The 27,723-nt window shown below is 43.5% G+C and overlaps 1 protein-coding gene across 1 annotated transcript in view; it reads right to left on the reverse strand.

Moving 5' to 3' along the window:
* Positions 1-4,459: 4,459 nt before the first annotated feature.
* Positions 4,460-27,723, reverse strand: part of TNFRSF14 (TNF receptor superfamily member 14) — a gene marked incomplete at its 3' end in the record, with an annotated part of 86,223 nt that continues 62,959 nt past the window's right edge. Inside the window, exons 5-7 of the mRNA XM_082274655.1 lie at positions 19,432-19,522; positions 13,508-13,656; positions 4,460-4,533 (exon numbers count right to left, since the gene is read on the reverse strand). Coding sequence (XP_082130781.1) covers positions 4,460-4,533; positions 13,508-13,656; positions 19,432-19,522 — 314 coding nt within the window. The remainder of the gene's footprint in view (positions 4,534-13,507; positions 13,657-19,431; positions 19,523-27,723) is intronic.

The following is a 27,723-nucleotide window of genomic DNA, read 5'->3' on the forward strand; positions in this document are numbered from 1 at the left end:
GGAGGGCCGTAGTTTAAGGATCCCTGGATTAGACAATTATTTTCAACACCCCTGATGCACATTGTATGGGCCAAAGAACTCATGTGAATGAGCCTTTAATTTTTCTTTTTATTATTTTTGAAATTAATATTTTCTTTACAAAAAAAGTTTGGTGAATCATCAGGGGTCTGTAGCTCACTTATGTGACAGAGAGGGACTGAGGACAGAGATTCCTCAGTCTCTTTCTCTGCATCCTCAGCTGCACTGGACAGTGAATGAAAGGGAAGTGCTTTGTGCTGAGCGGCTCCCTGTTCATTCACAAACTGGGGCATACTAAACACAGTTTAGTAGGCTTCGGCGATGAATGAACACAGTGAGTGATCAGTACTGATCTGTACAGTCTGAGTTGTCTGAGTACAGTCTGAGTTGTCTCCACATTCTTCTTGTGAGACTTTTGTGATACCCTTGTGCTTTCCACAGGGACTTTTTAAGTGACCATGTGTCTTGGAGCCTACGGCTATTAACCTCCATGGCGGTCTGATTATGTCCAGATTTCTGTGCTAAAAGCGGTACATTGTTTTGCATGGAAATCTGTTTTACATTTTAAAACTCACCTTTCCCTGTGATCCCCCGCCGTCCTCCCCCGCTGTCCTCCTGCCGTCCTCTCGCTGTGCGTTCGACCAATGCTGGCACCTGTCTTCCAGTTCCCTTCCCTGCAAGCATTGCGACGCAGGGGGTGGAACCGGTGGCATTTTCAAAAATGTAAATACACTAAATGACATAATACAAAGTTGTGATCCAATTGGATAACAGTGTATTATGCCATTTCAGCACAAGATTTCACCTGGTAATTTTTCCAGTGCCCTGCCTGTGCTTTTCCAGTTCTTAGTGCCTGGAAAATTGAGAACGACCATGGCGTCCAAAAAGCGTTCTTTTTGCTCAAAAGTGCTTTTAGACGAACTGGAAAACAGCATCAGCGAAGCTGAAACAGAAAGAGACATCAGAATTGTCGCTGCCATCACTTTCCGTACCTGATGACCAATTTTCCTACGAATCGCTCAGTTCTTTAAGTAACTCCGTTTCGTTGTTGCTGTTTTCCAGTTTGTCTAAAAGCGCTTTTGCGCAAAAAAGAATGCTTTTTGGACGCCATGGTCGTTCAAAATTTTCCAGGCACAAAGCACTGGAAAAGCACAGGCAGGGCATTGGAAAAGTCACCAGGTGAAATCCTGTGCTGAATTGGCATGATACAGTGTAATCCGTTAGGATCACAGCTTTGTATCATGTCATTAGTGTATTTACACTTTTAAATTTGCCGCCGGTTCCACCCCCCCAGTCGCAGGGAAGGGAACCGGAAGGTAAGTGCTGGCAATTTGCCGTGCACAGAGCAGGGAGAGAGTGTGAGGATGCCGGGGAGGAGGGTGGAGAATTGCAGGGAAGGTGAGTGTGATTCTGGGATAATCTCGAGTGTGGCTCGGGGTTACCGCTTTTAAAACTGAAATTTAACCCCGAGCCACACTCGGGAATACCGCCAGGGAGGTTAACATTGCCTCTCTTATCCTCCTGATGAAGCAGAATACATTTGAGACAGAGTAGAGGGGTAAGGATTCATGTGTCTACTGTACTACCAGTTTGCCTATACTGATTAATTCATGTTTAACTATATGAGACTGACACGTTAGGTGTTTATGTACATCCCTACAGAAGTAAGCAAATAAATTATTGTTTTTTTATTGATGCTTTTGGTTGATATTATTAAAAAATATTTAATTTTTATATAAACACACAATTATAATCTGTGGGTATTTTAATAGTCTGTCTTCCTTGGTGTTTCACAGATTCCTTAATAATTAGTAGACATGGTACCCCTAATGTATACAATCTATATCATCAGTTTAAAAAACTGAATGCAAGTATACAACTATTTGAAAAAAAAAAAAGTATGTATTTTAAATTCTACTAGTATAAATTGAATTTTACTTGATTTCAGTCTCTTGTAATCCCCTGTACAGACACACTCAGACTGGAAGAGGAAAGGCCCACCATAGACAGTTTGAATCTTGAGCTTTTTTTTAGCAGGAACCAGCGGAGACTCAACCGTTTAATGGACAGGCTGAATGTACTAAGTTGATTGATCCATCTATAGCTGCTAGCAATAATCACTGCCTTCTGCTGGCGGTGACGGCTTCCCCCTGCCCGCCCCCGCCCTTCCCGCTGAGAGAATACAAAGTTTCGGCAGATGAGATATCCCTGTAAGCAAGGACTGTGTTCATAGGGGAATTGCGTGAATTCCTTTTCTGCAACCTGTGGTTGCAGGAAAGAAATGTGCACTGTCTATGGCCTGCCTTAGGGTGAATCAGATATGCTGTATTTTCTTTAAGCTGTTTTCCCCATCAGTCCATTGCTGCTACTTAAAGCGGAGTTCCACCCAAAAATGGAACTTCCGCTTTAGGTGGTTCTAACCCCCTGACATGCCACATTTGGCATGGTTATTTTTTTGGGGGGGTAGCAGGTACCTAGTTTTGACAGGTACCCGCTCCCACTTCCGCACGGAGCGCCCCGGCGCCCTGAACGGAAGTTCTCCTCTCCCCCTCCCTCCCTGCAATCTTCTGGGACACGTCAGAGGTCCCAGAAGATTGCTGGCCAATCAAGACGCGCAGCGCGATTCGCGCATGCACAGTGGGTACCCGGCTGTGAAGCCGCAAACTGTCACAGCCGGGTGCCCACAGCAGTGATGCCGGCGCCGAGGGAGAGGATCGAGGCTTCGGGCGGCCGCATCGCTGGACCGTTGGACAGGTGAGTGAAATGGCTGGAACTCCGCTTTAACTGTCCAACCACAAACTGGGGGTGGGGAGACAATCTAGTTTTTTTATTGGCAGCACATAGCCGGCTGCATGGTAAGGCCGTGTCAATCTCAGGACTGGATGAACAGAAAGACAAATGCTTTCACAGGTAAAGCAGCTCCTTATGTGTTAAACAGTTTGCTTGCCGTCTAACCTAAAACAATAAAATGATCAAAATCTATTGTGTCATGAAAAAAGCCTTTTTACAAAGCTCAGTAGCTCTAACTAAAAATGATACACACAATTAACAGGTTTGTAGTGATGCCTGCCTAACTTCTTTATTCAATGAGCTCTGTAAAAGGCATGCAAGTTCTTCTGTGCTCTCTTTAAAAAATCGATAATACTCTACGAATCTCTTTTCATGGGCATGCCCTGCATAAAATGTTTTTTTTTTTAGGTAAAACAAACATGTGAGATAAATGGAGATAACTGAATTTTACTGAGCAGATTATGGCATTTTATTTAAATTGTATTTATTTTCAAAATAATGTGTGGTTGTGTTTATATATACTGTGTATGTATATGTATATATATATATATATATATATATATATATATATATATACACACACACACACACACTATATTATCAAATGTATTGAGACGGCTTCCTTTACACGCACATGGCATCCCAGTCTTAGTCTGTAGGGTTCAATAATAAGTTGGCCCACCCTTTGCAGCTATTACAGCTTCAACTCTTCCCGGAAGGCTGTCCACAAGTTTTAGGAGTGGGTCTATGGGAATGTTCCAGAAGCGCATTTGTGAGGTCAGGCACCGATGTGGATGAGAAGGCCTGGCTCGCAGTCTCCACTCACATTTATCCCAAAGGTTTCAAGTTGAGGTCAGAACTCTGCAGACTAGTCAAGTTCCTCCCCCTAAACTCGCTCATCCATGTCTTTATGGACCTTGCTTTGTGCACTGGTCCAAATACTTTGGTGGGTGGAGGGAGGGGGGGGGGGGTAGGGTGTAGGATTGTTTTTCAGGGGTTGGGCCTGACCCCTTAGTTTTAGCGAAGGGAACTCTTAAGGCTTTAGCATACCAAGACATTTTGGACAATTTAATGTTCCCAACTTTGTGGGAACAGTTTGGGGATGACCCCTTTCTGTTCCAACATGACTGCACACCAGTGCACAAAGCAAGGTTCATAAAGACATGGATGAGCGTGTTTGGGGTGGAGGAACTTGACTGGCCTGCACAGAGTCCTGACCTCAACCCGATAGAACACCTTTGGGATGAATAAGAGGGGGAACTGCGAGCCAGGTCTTCTCTTCCACATCAGTGCCTGACCTCACAAATGCTCTTTTGGAAGAATGATCAAACATTTCCATAAACACACTCCTAAACCTTGTGGACAGCCTTCCCAGAAGAGTTGAAGCTGTTATAGCTGCAAAGGGTGGGCCAACTCAATATTGAACCCTACGGACTAAGACTGGGGTGCCATTAAAGTTCACGTACGTGTAAAGGCAGGCGTCCCAATACTTTTGGTAATATTGTGTGTGTGTGTGTGTGTGTGTGTGTGTGTATGTATGTATATATATATATATATATATATAAAATACACACACACACATATATACAAACACACACATACACATTTTTACACACATGCTCATTCACTATGCATCCAGTCACCCAATACTCTAACAACCTTCCTCTTGTTGTGGTCTTTTACTCAGTTCTTCTTGCTGCACATTATTCTGCGCTTTTTCTTTTTCTAAATGAAAGAAAAAAAAATAAGCCGGTCACAATTATTTGTATGTAGAGCTGGCCACACACCTGATAACTTTCAGCCACATTAAAGAAACTTCTTCATTGATTGTATGTGGAAGATTACTTAAAGTCATTCCAATAAAAACATTTCTGATTCACTTCAGAGGTCTTGTCCCTAAGGGCTTCCAAAAGATCTTCAATTTTCTAGATATCATTTACTCTGGCAAACCACTTTGCTTTTGCCTCCATGGCAGCATAAGCATGGTTGGTTGCTCTGCCCCAGCCAACCCAAAGGACCATATTAAGCTCTATAAATGAGAGTGATGCCCCCCCCCCCCCCCAATTTCTCTTTTCTTTCCTCAAAGCCCACAGGATCATGGATTCGCTAGCCCCTGTCTCACCCAAAGAAAATTGGTGCGGCAAATTAAGATTCATGCTCTCCTGAGTTGAGGCCCCACCACGTGGGGTGCTGAGGAGTGGGAGAGCCTGTTCTCTGTGGATCTTTTTGGGGCAGTGTATGTGGGACTCACCATTTGGTCCCTATGGTGGCTCTGTTCTGCCTTCTTCTGCCTGTCTTGCTGTCCTTCCTTGGTGGGTGTAGTGTGGAGAGCAGGCTATCTAACTTTTCTAACTTTCTAAGTTTTTGGTATCTGCCGGCACTCCCCACGCCTCCACAGCATTCTGTTTATTCAGAGGGGTGACATACGCTGCCATCCCAGCTGATGTTGCCCTCATTGTATTTAAGCAGGTAGGAGCAGTGGGGAAATGGCTTTGTGTTGTCTCCCATCTGCTCCACTGCCTGATTGCTGCTCTAGGCCAGCATGGAAAACTCTCAAGGTAGGGAAAGTTTGCTTTGGGCTGTACTTATTTTTTTAAAGTGCATTGGGTTTTCCTCTGCTGACACTGTTTGTTTTCTTTGATCCAAGAATTGATTAAGGATTTGTTTTTTTTTCTCAGGAGATACTTTCCTCATCTTAAGAATAGGACTTACACTTTCCCCTTGATGGAAGAGATCAAGGACGTTGTTCTGGAGTACTGTAATTGGAGAAGGTAGATAAGAGGCCAATACTATTCAACCGTTTCCAAAAGCTATGTCCCCTGTTAGATACAGATGCACAGCCGTTTGACGCAGTACCTCAAGTGGATGCCAATGAGACTGGCAAGGAACACAATGCTGCCATTGGAAGATGAGGTCTCCTTTAAGAAGAACCTGCTGATTTTAGAACAGCCTACATCCCAGCTTTCCTAAATCACCAAGCAGATTTATTGTCCAGGAATCTGGTCGACAACAACACATGTGGTCACTGAACTAGGAAGTGTTCGAGTGGGTCTGTTAGCAATGGGTCATCCCAGACAGTCCCGGACTGGGACAAAAAATAGCCAGAGAGCATTGGGGGGGGGGGGGGCGAGAGCAGAGGGAGGAGGCAGAGAGCACTGACACGGGGGGGGGAGGCTGGAGGTCACAGGGGAATGTTAGAGAATACTGGGGGATGTCAGAGAGCACTGGGGGATGTCAGAGAGCACTGGGGGATGTCAGAAACCACTGGGGGATGTCAGAAACCACTGGGGGGGGGAAGGTGGGCTGGAGAGCACTGGGGGATGTCAGAAACCACTGGGGGATGTCAGAAAGCACTGGGGGATGTCAGAAAGCACTGGGGGGGAAGGTGGGCTGGAGAGCACTGGGGGATGTCAGAGAGCACTGGGGGGGCAGAGAGCACTGGGGGGGGGGGGGCTGGAGAACACTGGGGGATGTCAGAGAGCACTAGGGATGCAGGAGAGCACTGGGGGATGTCAGGGAGCACAGGGGGGAGGAGAGAGCCCTGGGGGGGGCAGAGAGTACTTGGGGGGTCTGAGAGCACTTGGGGGAGAACTGGGGGGGCAGGGAGAGCACTGGGGGCAGGAAGAGCACTGGGGGGGGAGGGGTTGAAGAGCCCTGGGGCTGGTCAGAGAGCACTGGGGGTCATTAGAAAGTATAGGAGGAGCATTAGAGGGGCTGCATTTAGAAAAATCAAGCTCTACAATTCCTTCTGCAGCCTCAGAATGCCTGTTTCTCCTCCTCTACCTCCTGCAGGCTTTCAGAGGCTGCAGAAGGAAATGTAGAGCTTGATTCTTCTAAATGCACGTTCTCTCTAATCTGGCTCTGTGGTGTCTGCAGCAGCTGCCTCCTCTAGCTCCTCCCCCTTCATGGTCACACCCCCGGCACCGACAGCTGAACCTAGCTGGCTACCGTGTGGCCGCGGAGAGGCCAGAGGTGTTTCCTTTAGCTCCCCCAGTGCCGATGGTTGAAATTAACTGGTGGCTGGGCGGCTGCAGGGAGGCTGGATGAGAGGTGCGATCGCAGCACCCCCAAAAGGACATGGGTCCCCAAAAGGACATGCGGCCCAGCCCACCGGGCAAGTGCCCGGTCTGCCCTATGGCCATTCCAGGCCTGTCCCAAAAAATACCTTTTTGCCTCACCTCTGAACACCAAGAACCAAGATGCCTCTCTTTTCTCAAAATATGTCTGCCGGACATCAGCGGGGGTGGACACACAAGCTCAGATATGGACCTTCCACTTTGTGATATGCCTTCCCTCCAGTCCCTCTGATTCTATGTTTTCTCCAATGACCCAGAAAGGAGAAAGTGATCATGCTGGCGATAATCCCTTATTGGCCAAGGAGGCCATGGTTCACCCTGATGACAAATCTGTCCCTCTACGAACCCCTCCCTCTCCCACATCTTTGGGACCTTCTGTCTCTGGGAGACTTTGTACACCCACATCCAGAGATTCTGAATTTGAGGGTCTGGAAGTTGAGAAGACGAGATTCGAAGAAGTAGGGTGTTCCAGCCAAGTTATCAAGACTCTTTTTCAGGCAAGGAAGGCCTCCACAAGCAATACCTATTACGGGATTTGGCAGAAATTCCTCAAATTAGCACAAAGATAACAGTTCAACCCACTAAGACCAGAGGTTCAGAAAGTGCTGCAATTTCTCCAATCAGGCTTAGATTTAGGTTTAGGCCTTAATACACTGAATGTGCACATTTCAGCTCTTTCAGCTCTCATGGACACCAGATGGGTCCTAAATCTCTGACAGAATGCTTTCTAAGAGTAGGGCAAAGCTAAAACCACTGAGAAGAATATGTACCCCAAATGGAACTTACTGTTAGTGCTGAACTTTCTTGCAGCACCCCCCCCCCCCCTTTGCATGTACAGGAAGCTGCTCTTTGGAAGACATCACACTTCAGGCAGCCTTCCTAGTAGCTGTTACCTCAGGGCAGAGAGTCTCAGAAATCCAAGCCTTAGGATCTCGAGATCCTATATCATTTTCTATCTGGACAGGGTAGTCCTTCAGCCTATCCATTAATTTGAACCTAAGGTCCCTTCCACAAATCACTCCCATCAAGGATGGGTCCTTCCGGCATTCCCAGAAAAACAGAGGTCATCAAATTGCACAAACTGGATGTGGCAAGAGCCTTAAAGTCCTACATCTTTGCTACACTACACCTCCGTAAAGATAAAAGAATATTTGTGGTACCTAGCAGGGCGAGAAAAGGGCAAGCAGCATCGAAACGCATAATAGCTGGATGGATTGTGTGGATTATACACAGGACATACCGGCTAGAGGGCTTCCTGTTCTTCAGGAAGTGAAGGTGCATTGGGCTAGAAGGATTTTATCATCTTGGGAAGCCTTGGCAAAGGTCTCCTCAGAAATATTCTGCAAGGCAGTAAGCTGGTCCTTGTTTTCCACGTTTATGGCTCACTACAGCCTATATCCAACTAGTCTCACCTCCCGGGATTTTGGGAGGAAGACCTTACAGTTTTCTGTCTCGTAAAAGTCAATTAAAATTTTGTTTCATCAGCATTCCCTATCTGAGTTATTTACCATGCGTATGCTTCCATGGAGGCACCAGGAAAACGACAAAATTAATACTTACCCTTCCATAATTTTCTTTTTCTGGTGCCTATCAATGGGAGCATATTTCCCTCCCTTGTTCTTATCTACATAACTGCTCAGTTACACTCATATGTAGGGTAATTTATTTTTCGGCATCCATCCCAAATATATCAGAGAAATCCTAGGTGAGGATTTTCCAAAAAGAACGGGGGGAAAGGAGATGTTTAAGATGCCTTGTATTTTGAGAAAAATGTGAAGCAAAAGGTATATAAAAAAAAATGAAAAACTTTATTACATAGTTACAAAAAACAAACAGTCTTTTTTGGACTTGCATGTACAATTAATTATAAAAACCACATTAGTTTCTAAAAAACCTTCAATACATCATCAGACATGGATATACAAAAATGGGTACCACACAGCATATGAAAAACAAAACCCCGGGTCTGTTCAGACACAAGGCTGTCCATTCAGACACAAGGCTGCCACTCGGCCCTGCCCCCTCTCCCTCCTGATTGGCTAACTGACTTTAATTGACAGCCGGGGGAGCTAATAACGCTGTGGCTGTGTCTCAGCCAATCAGGAGGCCAAGGGACTCGTGTACATCGCTGGACAGAGATGGGGCTCAGGTAAGTTTGAGGGGATGCTGGGAAGGCTGCTACACCCAGAAGGTTTTTTATCTTAATGCATAGAATGCATTAAGATTAAAAAAAAAAACTTCTGACTTTACAACTCCTTTAAGATAAAAAGCCTTCTGTGTGCAGCGGCCTCCCCAGCATCCTCTAACACTTACCTGAGTCAAATCTCTTTCCAGGGATGTCCACGAGTCCCTCGGCCGTCCGGGACTCTCCCTCCTGATTGGCTGAGACACAGCATTGGTGCCATTGGCTCCAGCTGCTGTCAATTAAACTCAGTTAGCCAATCAGGAGAGAGAGGGAGTGGGGATGAATGGCAGGTCTGTGTCTGAATGGATACACGGAGCTGCAGCTCGGCTCTGGTGCCCCAATAGCAAGCTGCTTGCTGTGGGGACACTCAACTGGAGGGAGGGGCCAGGAGCTTCAGCCAGGAACTGGGGAAGAGGAGTATCTGGGCAGCTCTGTGCAAAACCACTACACAGAGAAGGTAAGTGTAACATGTTTTTTTATAATAATAGAAAATAAAAGACTTTACAATCACTTGAAGGCATTTTTTTTTAAAGTTTTAGATACAAGTGGAGAGGGATTAGAACACCTGTCATGTTATTGCTGTCTAAACTCCACTTTGGGAGGTTCACCTCTCTATTGTCCTGTTTACCATCATCACTGAGAGTGAAAGTGAAAGAGAATTTCAAACTGAGGGTTATCATAAGAACAGGGAAAATCGATTTTTCTTCTAGTTCTGGTGACAGCCAAAAAGTCAAGTTCCTCCACCCCAAATTCACTCATCCATGTCTTTACGGACCTTGCTTTGTAAACTGGTGTGCAGTCATGTTGGAACAGGAAGGGACCATCCCCAAACTGTTCTCACAAAGTTGGGAACATAAAATTGTCCAAAATATCTTGGTGTCAGGCCCGGACTGGGACAAAAAATAGGCCCGGGCATTTTAGGCTGAGCAGCCCATTTTTTTTTTAAACAAAATGACCAATGATGAACAACTACCGGTTTCTCTATGTTTTTTAGTTATATTTAGCCTGCACACCCATGCAATCCAATTCTGCAAATCGCGCTGCGTTTTGAAAACTGATTGCGGGGTGTCGTTAACCTAACATACACTCCACAATCTGTTTGCATGGACGGGTTGCTATTTAGATGCAGTTCGCATTTAGTGTGAACCCAGGCTAAGAGATAACAGGTAATTTTAGGGTACATTAAAAATATATTACCCAATTTTTGGGTAAAATATAAAAGATGAGTTTGTGTCAAACCTTAAGACTATGCATGCCCAAAAATAGCAACACCTTTCAGTACCCTATATTTTCCATAGGCAAAACTATTAAAGATCATAGAGGTCATCAGTTCAGAGTTACCATGAATAATGATCCTATAATTATTGCTCTCATTCCAGTGTGCAGGGTCATATATTACACGTGTAGTAAAATCAAGGTTTTTGTTCACAGGCGCCCCCAAAATTTGTATGTAGTTTCGTATGGTGGTGGTGGGATAGGGATGACATCAGTAGTAGTGGTGGTGGGATAGGGGTGACATCAGTAGTAGTGGTGGTGGGATAGGGGTGACATCAGTGGCAGTGGGGATTGGGATGACATCAGTGGCAGTGGTGGGGATAGGGATGACATCAGTGGCTGTGGTGGTGGGGATAGGGATGACATCAGTGGCAGTGGGAATAGGAATGACATCAGTGGCAGTGGGGATTGGAATGACATCAGTGGCAGTGGTGGGGATAGGGATGACATCAGTGGCAGTGGTGGTGGGGATAGCGTTGACATTAGTGGTGGTTGGGATAGAGATAACATCAGTGGCAGTGGTGGGGATAGGGATGACATCAGTGGCAGTGGTGGTGGGGATAGCGTTGACATCAGTGGTGGTTGGGATAGAGATAACATCAGTGGCAGTGTTGAGGATAGGGATGACATCAGTGGGAATGAGGATAGGGTTGACATCAGTGGGAGTAGTGGTAAGGATAGGGATAACATGAGTGGCAGTGGGGATAAGGATGACAGTGGCAGTGGTGGTGGGGATAAGAATGACAATGTCCACTGCCACTGATGTCATCCTTATCCTCACCACCATTGCCACTGATGTCATCCCTATCCCCACCACCATCGCTACTGATGTTATCCCTATCACCCCCATCACCACTGCCTCATGGGAGGGGTAGAGATCAGACAGAGGGATGGCCGTGGGAGGGATGGGATCAGGCAGAAGGATGGCAGTGGGAGGGATGGGATCAGGCAGAAGGATGGCAGTGGGAGGGATGGGATCAGGCAGAAGGATGGCGGTGGGAGAGATGGGATCAGGCAGATCAGCAGAGGGATGGCGGTGGGATGGAGCAGAGCAGAGGGATGGCGGTGGGATGGAGCAGAGGGATGGTGGTGGGATGGCGGTGGGATGGAGCAGAGGGATGGTGGTGGGATGGCGGTGGAATGGAGCAGAGGGATGGTGGTGGGATGGCGGTGGGATGGAGCAGAGGGATGGCGGTGGGATGGAGCAGTGGGATGGCGGTGGGATGGAGCAGAGTGTCTTGTGAAGTTGTACCATTTCTTCCTTACCTTGCAGTTGCAGGCCTTGGGTGCCGGTGTCTTCGGTGCGGCTCCCGCTTCCTGAATCAAGCAGAAGGGGTCGCCTCTAGCTCCACCCCCTTCACAGCCAGTCCTCCCCCTCCAGTCCTGAGCTGAGCTACGCTTGATGGGTGCGCCTGCGGAGCCGGCCGCAGTGAGCGCAGCCCGGTGGCTGCCAGCCTGCCAGTGCCACTAGTGCCTAGGACTAGGAGTGGGGACAGTGCAGTGAAATACGCGGCCGGCGGCCGGCCAGAAGTATATGCGGCCGGCCGGTAGGCCGGCCAGCTCGGGACGGACTCGGAGGGAGGGACACTGTCTGGGGCTGGGTCCTGGCTGGGACACATAAAATAACATGTGCCCGGAGGTCGGCCCACCGGGCATATGCCCGCTGTGCCCTATGGTCAGTCCGGCCCTGCTTGGTGTGCTGTCGCCATAAGAGTTCCCTTCACTGGAATTAAGGGGCCAAGCCCAACTCCTGCAAAACAACCCCACATCATAATCCCCCCTGCACCAAATGATTTGGACCAGTGCACAAAGCAAGTTCCATAAAGACATAAATGAGCGAGATTGGGGTTGAGGATGTTGACTGGTCTGCACAGAGTCCTGACCTCAACCCGATAGAACACCTTTGGGATGAAGTGGATTGGAGACTACGAGTCAGGCCTTCTCATCCAATATCAATTCCTGACCTCACAAATGTGCATCTGAAAGAATGGTCAAACATTCCCATGGACACACGCATAAACCTTGTGGACAGCCTTCCTAGGAGAGCTGAAGCTGGTAAAGCTGCAAAGGGTGGGCCAGCTCAACATTGAACCCTACGTACTAAGACTGGGATGCCATTAAAGTTCATATGAGTATAAAGGCAGGGGTCCCAATACTTTTGGTAATATATTGTTTCTGTAATCGTAAAAAGTAAGATATTCTCTAAGGTTTTTACTAATGTCTATATCTCCAATGGAGCAAGTCATTTCACTCCCTGTCCCAGTGACCACAGATTTTTTGATTCTTCTTCATGTAGCTATGAGTGTTTGCATTTACTCTACCTGAACTATTGTTAAGGCAAAATCCCAGTCACATGAAGAGGTATTTTTTTCAGGCGGCTGGATTTAACAGGTGTCTGCTAATTCTCCTCTCCCTCTTCAATAGTGAGAAAAATGTATGCTCAGGTGACCTAAACATGATGATCTGATCTGGCATGCATATTTATAAGATTTTTATTTTTTTTTGGCAGTTTGATCACTCGTGCAATGCCAACGGCCGTGCCGTGTCTATGGGTAGCTAGAGACTTGCATTGTCAAAAGCATCTCAACAAAAAAATCCTTCTGTAGCATTACTAAACGGGAGGCACAGCCTGCATATGATAAACTATCAAACAGCATTTTTCAACCAGGGTGCCTTAGCAAGTTGCCTAAAAAATGCCCAAAAACGGTATACAGGCCAGCGGGTGGATGAAGCCTGCCTATTAGTTACACAAAGTAACATATTTTCATCGTACACCATTATAACCTTCCAGCCATTAGAGTCCTAACAACCAGTTAGCATCCATGCTTGCCCCTTCCCTGCCCCTCTACATCAGCACTGGGATCATATTAGCTGAACGAGTGAGAGAAACCTTGCAATACTAGTAAGTACCAGTGTGCAAAGGTGCGTTAGCTTAGAAAGAATAAATCACCTCTAATGTTGGGGTCCCTACATGTGTGGATGTTGCTGCATTATGTAAAACTATTAGTTTAGTTTTTTTACATTTTAGAATGGGGTGCCTCGAGATTATGCAGATTTTTAAAGGTTACCTTGACTAAAAAAAAGGCTGCGAAACACTGCAATAGGCAAACAGGGTCACCCCCAGAGTACATATGTAACTAAAAATTTGCAATTGCAAACATACCTTTACAGAACAATCGATACAAAAAGAATGAAATAAATGAGAATGTTGCAAATGATCCAATGATCATATAATGAGACCTCTCATCTATACAAACTGAATCCAAGGTGGATGTTCCTTGAATATACTGCTGGCGTCCCTGATCAATGCACCTACAGGAGACATGTACAATATTTACATATTAGTGTACAGAAATATATTTCTGATAGGGTAAATAGCTGTAAATTGCTGCTGTAGCAGAAAGCTATATTTAAACCTCAGTAAAAAAGAATATTCTACATTTTACACAGTTATTTCAACCATATATATCACACAACAGTGATTATTATGCTTGTCATTGTGTGTTACAGCATTTGCTTACAGTAAGGCCGGCCATAGACGGTGCAAATTTCTTTCCTATTTGCATGATTCTCCCATCAACACAAACAGTGCTGACAGGGGAATCCCCCCTGCTGGGCAATTGTATGTTGCTGGCAGGGGGGCGGGGGCAGGGACAGCGCCTTGCTATAATTGCAAGTGAATCAGGGAGGCTGCTTATACCCAAGTTAAATGATCAATCAGCTTGGGACTGTCAGCCTGCCCATTAATGGTTTGAATCTCTGAGGATTCCTGCTGAACATGCTGAGATTTGAACCATGTATGGCCAGCCTAAGGCTCATAGGCTGCATGCACACAGGTATATTAAAATAATCCCATCTTTGCTGGATCTTTTTGCCAGGGGCTGGAAGAAAAATCCAGTGTAAAAAATGCTTGATGGGCCACTATTAACCTGCGCTATGATATACTCCACAATGAAAATGTGAACAATCAACAAACAAATAAATGAATAAACCAATCAATGACAATAACAATAACAATAACAATGAACTGCCGTTGTTACAAGGTGCTTGGACCTACATCAAATGGTATAAAGTTTCACAGCGCTACCCCTAATATTTACTCATCCTTGTGTAAATCACAATACCACACTATAGGGCACAGGTGTCAAACACAAGGCCCGCGGGCCGAATCCGGCCCTCCAGGCCATTTTATGTGGCCCTCGCACCTCTCCTGTAGCTGCAGGAAAGCCAGTCCTCCTCCAGATCTTATACTTTCTGCTTTCCAGCAATGCCTCCAGCTTCTTCCCAGCAGCACCACAAGCTAAGGGAGGGGCACTGTGATGTAAGGGAGGGTGGGGGGACTCAACTTTTGATGGTGGAGAGGCTCTTGACGTCTTATGTAAGGGTAGGGGATGCTCTTGACATCTAGTCTTACAGATACAACCGGCCCTTTTGAGGGCAATCATAATGCTGATGCGGCCCGCGATTCAATTAGAGTTTGACACCCCTGCTATAGGGAATTAAAATGAAGAACATAACCACCATGGTGGTGTTTAGTGGTTTCCTTGTGAGAGATGAGATCCAGCAGAGGTGAGACGATTTGGACCTCTGTGACCAAGGTGGAGGAGGCAGCATTTTCTGTCCTGTGACATGAGGCCGGTGATGGTGTGTGTGGAGAGCAGGCTGTTCACATATAATGAGAGGCGTACTAGATGCTGAGACCAGCCTTTATCCCAAAAGGACCACAGAAGACTGAGGAAAACAGAGGAGCTGACATCCAGAGAACCTATGTGTGCCAGTGAAATTCATATTATAAGTGCTAATGACTCTTAATGCTTTAACTTAGAGTCCACAAGTTCCTATGCATAGAGTCCACAAGTCTTATGAGTGCAGGAACATCGGAGCATTGCACGGTACTGAGATTATTTCATGCACAGCACATAAGCACAAATAATTGCAAGATTGCACAGGATTTAGGCACCAGGACTTTATTGTATAGGCCAGGGGTCTCCAAATATTTTTTAAACAACGGGCCAGATTACTGTACTTTAGAATTTAGGGGGCCGGACTAAGGAATGTGGGAGTAGAAATGTATTGGCATCAGTGGGAGTAAACATGGCCCTATCTTTGGTATTAGGGATGGACTAGTGTCCCATCATTGGTGTCATTGGGAAGATTTGTGCCCCATCATTGGTGTCATTGGGAAGAATAGTCCCCCCATCATTGCTGTCAGTGTGAGGAATAGTGCTCCATCTTGGAATTATGCATGGAAAAGTGCCCCATCATTGGTGTCATTGGGAGGAATTTTGCCTCATCGTTGGTGTTATTGGGAGGAATAGTGCCCCATCATTGGTGTCAATGGAAGGAACAGTGCCCCATCTTGGAATTAGAAGAAGAGAAAGTTCCCCTGGGTTCGGGACTTTTAGGGCAAAGGACCATCAAAATAGTAATCAAAGTATATGCACAAATGTTAAAGGGTAAATACTGTATATCAATTTATTCAAACATACGAAAAAAGTATTATTCTAAATGACACAGTGTGAGATTATCTACATCTTGGAATTAGGGATGAATAGTGCCTCATCAATGGTGTCATTGGGAGGAATTTTTCCCCATCCTTGGTGTTATTGGGGGGAATAGTGCCCCATCACTGGTGTCAATGGAAGGAATAGTGCCCAATCATTGGTGTCATTGGGAGGATTTGTACCCCATCATTAGTGTCAGTGGGAGAAATAGTGGCTTGTGGTTGGTGTTGTTGGGAGGAATAATGTTCCATTGCTGAAGTCATATAAAGGCTAGCAAAGGGCCGCAGTTTGAAGACCACTGCGTTAGAGAAAGGAGGATAGGGATAACAAGTTTGGGGGTATTAACCTTCAAAACAAAATAATAGTAATGGCAGTCCCTAGTACATATGTAAGTGTGAATACTCTCTCATCGCATGTTCCAGGTCAGTGGCTGGCAACAAGCAGAATGCAGCTTTGTGTCTGCTATAACCGCTCCATCCCATTGACCTACAGCTGACACAAAAAACACACTGTGCATGGACAACTACCATCTAGCTGCTAGAATGCAAGCAATTAGCCAAACATGTGCAATGAAAATTCCATGCCAACTATGGGCAGTCGGAGCAAGGGGTCAGAGAAGGGGATCAGGGCAGTACACCCATTCTTCATCATGCATTAGAAGCCGGGGAGGGGGACACAGTTCCGAACCCTTACCTGGGCACTTGAGGAACCTGTTTACGTACTGCAAAATTCATAAGAACTTCGAACACAACTTCACACTTCTGCATCCAGCAACACATGTGCAAAGCCCAAGATTTACTCTAGTCCTGTGTGCCTCCATAATCTGAGGCAAACTCTAGTTATGTGTGCCTCCATAGCCTGAGGCCAACTCTAGTCCTGTGTGCCCCCATAGCTTGAGGCCGACTCTAGTCCTGTGTGCCTCCGTAGCCTAAGGCCAACTCTAGTCCTGTGTGCCCCCATAGCTTGAGGCCGGCTCTAGTCCTGTGTGCCTCCATAGTCTGGGGCCTACTCCAGTCCTGTGTGCCTCTAAAGCCTAAGGCCAACTCTAGTCCTGAGGAATAGTACCCCATCATTGCTATTATTGGGAGGAATAAAGCCCCATTATTGGTGTCAGTGGATGGCATAGTGCCCCATTGTTAATGTAAGTTGGGGGAATTTTGCCCCACTGTTTGTGTCAGTGTTAGGAATAATGATTACATATTAGTTGGAGGAAAAGTGCTCCAAGGGCCAGATAAAGGCTGGCAAATTGCCGGGCTGCAGTTTGAAAACCACTGGTATAGTCTGTGTATTGGGACAGGATGTATTTAAGCACCGGCATGTTATTGAAGAGACTGCATTATTGAGACACTAAACACATTTCTATATGAACAATATATGTTCTTAATTTTAATTCTCTATTTTGTGGTATTTTGTACTTTGTGATTTACACAAGGGTATGTAAATATTAGGGGTAGCACTGAAAAAAAATTTTGGTCTCGCATGTATTTATATGCATCTATGCTAATATGGCCATTATATAGAATAAACTAGTATGCAGAATAAACAACCATAACACACATCATAAGACACATCGTGACAGCAGGGACCTACTGATTAACAGACAAGGAAGCTCAAGTCATTATCAATACATTATAAATACACAGCTAACAAAGAAAGAAGCTTTGTTTGCAATATAAACTTATAATTCTATGTAAACCTAACAATGAACCTCTCTTCTTTGCTTCATTTTGGCCTGCTAAACATACCATTGAAAGCATTTTCTTTTACCTGTTCAGTGAATGGAAACATTTCTGTTGATCCTACCAAAAATCTGAGCTGACAACTTCTTGTGCTCTCTGCCTGTGCGCAAGGTGGGGTAAACATTACTTAAAACCCCCAAACATTATACATTTTCTGAAAGCAGAGACACTAAAGAATAAAATAGTGATAGTTCCAGATTTTTATGTCAGTTAATGTTAGCACAACAGTTTATTAAGTGCAAAATTTCAGTATAAAAAATACACATATTAAATTTAGGGTACACAATTGTAGCATATTATCCAATTTTTTGCTAAAATATAAAAGATGAAGTTGCAGTAAATAGATATCCAACGTGTCAAACCTTAAAATTGTGTGTGCCTGTGAAATGTCAACACTCTTAAATTTTCTATAGGTGACGTTTTAACCACTTGCCTACTGGGCACTTTTATCCCCTTCCTGCCCAGGCCAATTTTAAGCTTTCAGTGCTGTCACGCTTTAAATGACAAATGCGCAATCATGCAACAGTGTATCATTTTTTATTTTTTTTACTATAAGGCCCCGTTCACATCGGGGCGACGCTACTTCGGAGCGGCCGCCACGGACTTCATAACATTGAAGTCTATGGCGGTCGCCTCCTGGTCGCCCCAAAGAGGCTATGGACCCTTTTTCTAAGTCGGAGCGACTTGTGTTGCTCCTATTAGAACGGGTCCGCAGCTTCCCTATGGGAGGCGACCTGCGGCGACCTGTGAGGCGACCAGGTCGCCTCACAAGTCGCCTCAGTGTGAACCGGGGCTTAGAGTTTTTTCTGGTGGTATTTAATCACCACTGGGTTTTTTATTTTTTTGGATAAACAAATAAAAAAAGACAGAAAATTTAGAAAAAACCAAAAAACATGTTTCATAGTTGGTTAAAAATTTAGCAAACAGGTAATTTTTCTCCTTCACTGATGTGCGCTGATGAGGTGGCACTGATGGGCACTGATAGGTGGCACTGATGGGCACTGATAGGGGGCATTGATGGGCCCTTATAAATCATCGCACCTGTGGCACATGTGGAGGGCTCCAACTGTATTCTAGACAATGGGTGGGCAGCCAAGGGGCAGTAAAATCGCAGCTGAGCTGCCTGTTCTTACCCTGCCTTGACCGCTCATGAGAAAATTTGTCTTAAAGCAGGCAAAATTACCTGTCTAAAAGAACTGACCTTTTTCAGGCCAGTAGATGACTATGCACTTTGTACATTACACTCTCTATGTGCATTGTGCTGTATTAACATCATATCAGTGCACTGTGCTAAAATACACCCCTAGACACTGTGCTGTAATATCAATATATGAGTGCATTGTGCTTTAATATCTCTCTCTTAGTGCTGTGCTGTAATATACCTCTCTCTCTCTCTCTCTCTCTCTCTCTCTCTCTCTCTCTCTCTCTCTCTCTGTTGTAATACCAATGCACTGTGTTCCAGGCTGCCGATAGGGGGATACAGGCAGTACTCTTGTACCCAGGCAAATCCATAACAAGTAAGCAGGGGGTATGAACATGGCAGGGGCTGCCTGTGGACATCATTAGTGCAACATCATGCCAGCAGAGTGAAAGAGAACAGTCTAAATCTCTCCTCTGCCCTACTTCCCCTGCCCCACAAGGAGGGCCTTGTCAGGTAGGCTGTAGATGACTACAGGAGGGGGGCAATAGGCCATACTAGTTATACTGCCAAGATCTGAAGGAAATACATAAAGGACTTCAGATTTCAGCAATATTTCAGTAAGATCAGCAAGAATACAAATGCCTCTTGTGTTTAGACAATATTTTCTTAGACATAGTTTCAGATTTAAGGAACTATAACATACTTAGTCCATGCAGTGCAGGTCTTTGACATATTTTCATTACTGAAGTGACCAAATGGACAAGCTTCACATACATTATCCGTTTTTGAGGTTCCTATTTAAAATAAAAATGTAAAAATAGAGTTTAAGCTATAATAAAAGTCTCTATAGATAAATAATAACTTTTAGATATAAAAATAACACATTACACTTTATCATTCTGACCAGTTTTGGTTCACCTCTCCCACCTTTGCAATTTAAAAAAAATATGTTTTTTTTTTTGTGCTCATTCAAGCATCTTCATGCTTAAATGCATGGCTACACGCATTTACATACATTAGAAATGCACAATAGCAAACATAGACATGCATGAGCTTGTAAAATGCAAGTGCAAGATGGAATAGAGATATAAATACTGGAGTGAAAAATGTTAAATCAGAATTTCACCTTTAACCTCCCTGGCGGTATGATTCTTTCGGATTTTAGGTGCTGAAAGCGGTACCATTATTTTGCATTTAATTATTTATAATGAGCAGCCCAAACCAACTATTTACATATGATTTTTTTTTACTCTGCGTTCTTCTTTATAACATCTCGGGTATGATAAAGTTTGAAACACAAAATCATAAATTGTAATATAATAAAAAACTATAAAAAAGTTAAAGTATGTATGTATGTATACATATATATATATATATATATATATATATACATATATATATATATATACGTATATATGTGTGTGTGTATATATATATATATATATATATATATATATATATATATATATATAGGTGACAAGGTAAGTAACCCCGCTTTCAGGATCCAGCGATGCTTCTGGCGGTACCCCGAGTGTGCCTCGGGGTTACCGCTTTTGGCTCAGAAATTTAACCCCAAGCCACACTCGGGAATACCGCTAAGAAGGTTAAATAAAAAATGTATTTGATTGCTCGCTATAGGCAAATGTAGCTCCTGTTTCTGGAAACCTTGCTGTAGTAATTGAAAAAGATCAGCAGAGCAAAAATCATGTTTTGTTTTTTTTGGTAGATACAGAAATTCACTTGTCTGTTAAGTTAGAATAACATTCCCTGCCAGGAAAATATATATTCCCTGCCTAGAAATAAAGGAGATTCCATAGCTAAGGCAATCAGAGGGTCAGAGGTCATCTGAAGCCTGACAGTGATGTTTTGTCAATTGCCTGACCTTGCATACAGACTACCAGTTTCTTTATAAGCAGCGTGTAAACTAGCGTGTAAAAAAAAATATATATATAAAATCTGACTGACTGCATACCCATCATATTTCTCATGAGGAAAATCAGCTGTAAAATCTTAAAGTAGAACAATAGCCAATTTATATTCATTTTGGATAGAGTAAGGGAGGGTTATAGCCCCTGTCAGTTTTATTTTTTTGCCATCTGTGTCTCATTGGGTTTATTTCCCTTCACTTCCTTTCCCATAGCCAAAAACAGGAAGTGGGAGGAAATCCCTGCATATGAAGGAAATTCATTGGGGGCCCCCAAGTCACTAGAACGAGTGTCCACATTGGAAGATTTCCCCTCTATTACTTTTTGGGGACAATCCAAAATTTGGGATTTTTTTTACTTTCACTTTTAATGATAATGGTAAACAGGACAAACAGAGAGGATGAATCTCTATAAAGGAGAAGTATAGCCAAAGCTATTTTGGCTATACTCCTGGGAATCAGAGAAGTGCAGTTCGTTCTACACTCCTTTAACCCAGTTTCAGCCGACAGCGGGCTAAAGTCTGCTATGGGCTGATATCACTCAGCCGAGCCAGGCTCGGGAAAGATCCCGACTTTACAGTCGGATCCACCCAGCCGCATAGACAGCCTCTCAGTGTCCTGCTGAGAGCCTGAGCCAGCCACTCCCACCCCCTGCACAGTCCAGTGCTCCAGTGAGCGCTGGAGGGGCGGAGCAGAGTGTGACTGACAGTTACAGGCTCTCTGCTCACTAAAGGGTGCGAACCGAGCAATCAGCAGTCTTTGATCTCTCATGTCTCAGTCTTAGAGTCGGCGGGGGACAGAACAGGATAGAATTGATGATGCATTCATTTCGGTGAGTATTCTAAAAATGTTTGGTTTTTGAGTAAAATAGGATCGGTATGTCTTAATTGTAGGGGGCTACAGGCAAATCCGGCAGTGCAAAGCAGCACATTGTCCCTCTTTTAATTTAGTCTGTAGTCAATGGATCTTGATCATCCTCACAAAGCTTTCCTGTTTAAATGTGTGTTATCGACGTGTGTTCTGGCCCCAGATGACGTCATGTATGATGAAATGCGTAGGGTGGCGGCGGCAGTGAGCGACAGGCATCTTTGATGTTGGCAACCTGGAGTTTTCACTGTACACAATGCTGTGCTATCTACTGTGCCCTGTAAGTGCTTTTACACAGTAAAAGTCTTGTTATTTAATGATTTTATGCTAAGATAGATGTCCTTTCTGTTCCTTCTTTTTGAATATATTACCGATCTTAGTGACCTGGGAAGGATTGCTGTGGCTATCTCCTTTATTCCCCTTGTGGTGTTGGGAGAAAGGAGGTGCCTGGAGAGATTGTTCCTGCTTGGGAGAAGTTTAATTTCATCAAGTATCTTGCGACTTCTCTTTTTAGGGGTCTCAAATTGCCTGGTAAGCCTTTTTGCATGGATTGTGTAGGGTGTTATACTGGAGGCTTGGGCTTTTGGAGGTTTTGTCAACAACACCAACTAAGGGACTGATTGCTCCAGATATTGTCGCTGAAGTTTTTTGCACAGACTTTCTTATAGTTATAAATTGACTCTTCTGTGTTACTGTTGCTATGGTGTGCACTTCTTTTTTATGATACGTGGCACTTTAATATGATTGTTGGTTTACATCAGTATTTATTTACACTATTATAGTGGAGTTACATATTTTGGGCGGAGATAATAGCCCTTTTATGTTTCACAAGTTGATAAAATTTACATGAATGTATTTGTAGCGCTGCACATCTGTGGGATTAGGGTAAATAGCTGTGTCCGTGCAGCCGATGCGTACTCTATAGACTTACATGGGCTGCCTGCATGTAGAACCTGCAGACTCCAGCTGCATATACAAACAAACAGTTCATGGTGTACAAGTCTCAGTGTCTGTATGAATGAGGCCCTAGAGTCACAGTTCATAGAGGGGGGTTGACAAGACAGGGGGAATTCCACATATATTTGCAAATATATGCAACAAGAACATTTTCTTTACCATAGTCTCCATTCACACTACCGCGACTTGTCAGGCGACTTGTCAGCCTGACAAGTCGCGGTCCGTCGCGGTCCATGCAGTGCTACAGGACCCATTCTAATAGGAGCTACACAAGTCGCTCTGACTTAGAAAAAGGGTCCTGTACTACTTCGGGGCGACCTCGGAGCGACTTGCATAGACATTCATTATATGAAGTCCGTGCAAGTCGCGCCGAAGTCATGCCGCTTCAGTGTGATTGCGGTCGAAACTGTGTCAAATGTTTTGTGTTTTTTGCTAATAAGCTGGTAAGTGTGCTAAGAAATATTTGTACGGCATTGCTTGTAGACAGAGATCTAAGTCCTGAAAACTTGCCTCTTCAATAACCTGAGCTAGCAAATAAAAGGTACATCTTGAAGGAAAAGTTCACCTTTCTTTCTCTAAATTCTAGCTTTCCTATGTACCAATATACTAATAATATACTTCTTTTGCAGAAATAATAAATCTTTCTATTTATCTTACGCACCCCTCACCTTAGTGTCCAGCTGTCTGTATTAAAAATCTTCTCCATTACTTCCTGGACAGACCAGTTTACTAGCTGACCTTCACACACCCAATATCTGCCCTCCCACTTCCAGAAAATCAATACCACCCATCTCCTCAGGTGCACGTTTTTCCGATGCAGTCAGTGAATATCGTTCTTACTAAATACGCAACTATAGATAATTCATTTAGCAAAGTGTGCAGGAGCTGAGCAATCAGATTACAGCCTTTGGATAGATCTGCAGTAATGAAAAAAAGAGTATGCCCTGGGTTCTGTAAAGCTCACCATACACCATACAATCTGACTGTACATTCTATTTTTGATCTACCATCAACTATGTAGTGCAAAGGCCTGCCCGATTGAATACAGAGTGTTTGGATAGATAGGTGTGTCCTCCTATTATATAGTTTTGGTCTAAAGGAGATCATTCAGAGATTGTAAAATTGGATTGTATAGTGTATGGCCACCTTTAGACACCTAAAATTAACTAGTTGCGCTTTCAGTCCCAATTATCGGTAACGACACACCAAACACAGAAGCAAACACACACTTTGCCACATGAAAAAATGAGCGGCAGAGGCAGCAAAACACACAGTAAAAAACATGCAACCCACAACATGCCAAAATGTCCCATGAGCTTCTTTGCCATGTGTAGGGAAGCCTATTGAAATCAACGGGCTGCACTATGCGTGTCACAGGAAAAACAAGCCACAAAATGTGCTCTCCCACTAAGTGTGAATGAGGTCTGAAAGTGAAATTGGTGTGTTTAGACAAGAACAATGAGGCTCCAATCACATCTGTGTGTTCTGAACGCATAGCAAACCGCACAAAAAAGGCATGCTTTGCCGCGCATTTCAAAAATACGCTGCAAAAGCACGGTAAAAATTGTACCCCACTCCGCTCTTAAAAAAGTTCTGGAACTTCTTTGGGGCAATTGTTGTACGTAGGGCAGCCCATTCAAGTGAATGGGCTTCCATATGTGTGATGAGTGAAAATGCTCCAAAATGCCCCGCAAAAAATGCGTATTGGACAGCGAGTTGAAGATGTGAACAGGGTTGACAGCTAAGTGTTTCCATCCACTTCCTCCTATGTATTTGTATAAAGATGTCCAAACACTACGCATTCTGACTGTACAATCAAAAAAAAAAAAATGCAAGCCATTCCTTTTACATCCTTATTTAATATGTGTAGCATCCCAACCTAATGGAGAAAACCCCATACTAGTCAACTTTAACCAAGAAAAACTCCCCCCTTTGAAAACAAAGGCTTGCATTTAGAGGAAGCTATTTATTCTTGCCATCTGTGAGCACTGGTATCCCCATTGCTCCAGTGATGATGTCCCATACGATGAAACGTACGTCGGATGGATGACATCAACATGCCCACGGGGGCACTGGACAATCATCTGTATTGAATACCTGTTTTTTTCTATCAGGCATGTGAGTAGATGTCTTTTTGATAAATTATTTTTATTGGAGGATGTTGCGCAATGAGCATTTCTTCCTTCTTTTTATATTACTATGCTTCATATCATCCTGTGTGAGTAATATTTGGTGGAGTGATCTGGAGACCGTTTCCAAGTGATTAAATACTTTATGGGCCTTTTTGAAGGGAGATCTATTCCAGACCCACAGTAAGGGGTGTGGACAATAAGCGAGGTCACACCCTAACTAGGTCTTATTATCTGGTAAGAGGCTTATTTACTCATTTTGGAGTAGAGCACAATTGAGTGATCACCGGCAGCACTAGAAAAATAGAAAGTGCATGTGTTGGACACCATTTTCAACAACTGATTTTATTTGGGACTTTATATTAATTTTTTCATTTCTCTGGATTGGGCACTTTTTTGTTTTCTGCATGATAGCACCAACTTTATGGATTCTAACTACATTAATATAAATTGGATGAATTTACCATTCTCTTTAGGCACTCTATGCATTTTATGATTAATTGTTTATTAGTTTTATCCATATGAGGTTATAAGCACATTTTTGATGACAGCGCAACACTTTTTTCTTTTTATAAGCAAGGCCTGAATACTAGGAATTCATGTGTGTATATCTAGTTCTCTGCTTTAACATTAAGGTTTCTCACCGCACATGTATGTGTATAAGGACTTAAAAAAGGCATGTAATGATCATGAAGTGATTCATTTTGCCCTCCCATCCTGCTTTGTGGCCATATTCATTTTCAATAAAAGCTGCCAGATAGGAGAGCAGACGTGGCAGAACTATGTCAGGGGCACAAAAAATGCTATCATATTAGTCCTTATAGCTCTTCCTTCCCAGAGATGTATAGTAACGAAGTAGAACTACTTAAGTACTGTACTTAAGTACCGAAATGCGGTATCTGTACTTTCCTAGAGTAGAATTTTTTTCTCCTACTTCTACTTTTACTTCACTACATTTTTTCGATGATTTCGATACTTCTACTCAAGTATTTTTTTTTTGTGCTGCATAGTTACTCGTTACTTTTAAAAAAATTACCACTGCCAGAACAGTAGATGGCAGGTTGCATAAAGCTCAAAAAAATGTGTATAATGTCATTTGTAAATCAGCGCATACGAAAATAAAGGCTGTGTATAATAAAAGCTGCTATACCAAATCTTTCCAATAGAAAGAAAATATGAAACAAACAAATAAATGGTGCTACAGCGCTTAAAGTGCATCAAGAAACTACTAACAAACACAGGTTAATCATTTGAATAAATCATTTGAAATAATAAAAAACAATATGATGTTCAAACTTTTGACTTATTTCTTTAATAACTACATAACACAGTACTTGTACTTCTACTTTCAGTACTTGAGTAGAATTTTTTTTTCAAAACTACTGGTACTTTTTACTTTTAGTACTTAAGTAGCAAATTTTTTGAAAAAACTACTTGCAATACTTAAGTATAAAAAATGTTGAATACTTTAGTACTTCTACTTAAGTAACTTTTTCTGCGAGCACTTCCACTTCTACTCAAGTAATTTTTTGATCGAGCACTTGTACTTTTACTCAAGTAGAAATTTCGAGTACTTTATACAAGTCTGTTCCTTCCATATTTTCTTGGAAGCCTTCTAACACTCATTTTAATGAAGAAAAAAAAACAGCTGATTAACCCTATGGAAAGTTTAGCCTGCAGGAACTTGGTCAGATGAGGATTGTGCAATGTCCAGATAGACCCGTCTAGTCCAGGATAGATCTATTGAATAACACAGTACAGGATGTGGGTATTTAATTTGGCCTAATGCGATGTAATTTTTATTTTTTTTTCTGTATGTCGACATCTGGGATGTTTGTAATCTATAATGTGTAGATTATGAATGACTGTCACCAACATGTATCTGTACTTGTTTTTTTCACCTGTGGTTATACAGGGGTATACAGGTGAATCATTCTCTTTGTAATCTAGATGTAGATTATGAATAACTGCTTGTTTTCTTCTTATGTTTTGTCAGTCCAATAAAGAACCTGTTTGATAAAAAAATAAAAAATAAAAAACCCAATGGAAAGTCCCTAGATGTTCCCAGAATCCTTCCGTTTCACTTTCAACTAAATTTCTTTTCATTGTTTCTCTTCAATTTAAAACAGAAGAAGAAGAGGAATGATATGTAGTAACTAGAAGCCTAAACCAGCTTTTGGAGCAGATCCTTTTTATCAGTCCACTGTATGCTTCTTTTGTCCAGCATTTACCAAGGCCAAATGAAGGGGAACCTGTTGGACCCCCAAAACAAGTTGGCATTATTTGAATGTGACTTTTAATAAAAACAACTTATGGATTTTACATATTGTGTTTGGTACTTTCCTTCAGTTTACTCAATGCATGTGTCATATTTTTTATGGAGAGCCACCTGGAAGGAAACTTTATCCTAAACTAGACCTAGGATCAAATTTGCATATTTACTTCAGTAAATGATCCAGGGCATGGATTTGCACCGAACTTGGGTTTAGACCAATCCGAAAGGAAGCTGTCACTTCCACCCACTGGTGCCCAATCAAATGCTGCCAAAGCATTCCTCGCTGTGCAACTGCATGCACACAAAGAAAGAGGGATGCTCTTGACATCATAACCTAATATGGCCACGTGGTCATATTAGGTCAACGATGTCAGGAGCATCTCTGCCGCTTTGTAAGGTGTAGCTGTGGGGCAGAGGATGCTCTGGCGGCAGTTGATTGGATAGCAGTAGGCAGGAATGACTGCTTCATCACAAGTCCAGGCCAAATCTGTGCTGATCCTTATCCAGAACCCCACACTTCTCTTGTACATGCCCTAGTACCGAATAATGCCCCGTACACACGTACCGATTGTCGGCCGTAAATATTCGGCCGACGACCGATCAGCCGATTGTAGGCTTGTTAGTATGATGCTTCCGACAGCCGACAGTGCATTTTCGGCCGAACAGAATCTGTCGTGCAAGCATTAAAATTTTTGTTGGCCAACACCAGAACGGCCGATTGTTCGCCAGTCAGTACAGATTTTGGCCGACAGACAGCAGATTTGCAAGACTGGGCATGCTCAGAAAAGAAAAAAGACAAGGAAAGTTAACCATCACATGACATCACTTCTGCAGTCGGCTGTT

Source organism: Pelophylax lessonae, assembly GCF_965119305.1.
Source record: "Pelophylax lessonae genome assembly, chromosome: 12".
NCBI lineage: Eukaryota > Metazoa > Chordata > Amphibia > Anura > Ranidae > Pelophylax > Pelophylax lessonae.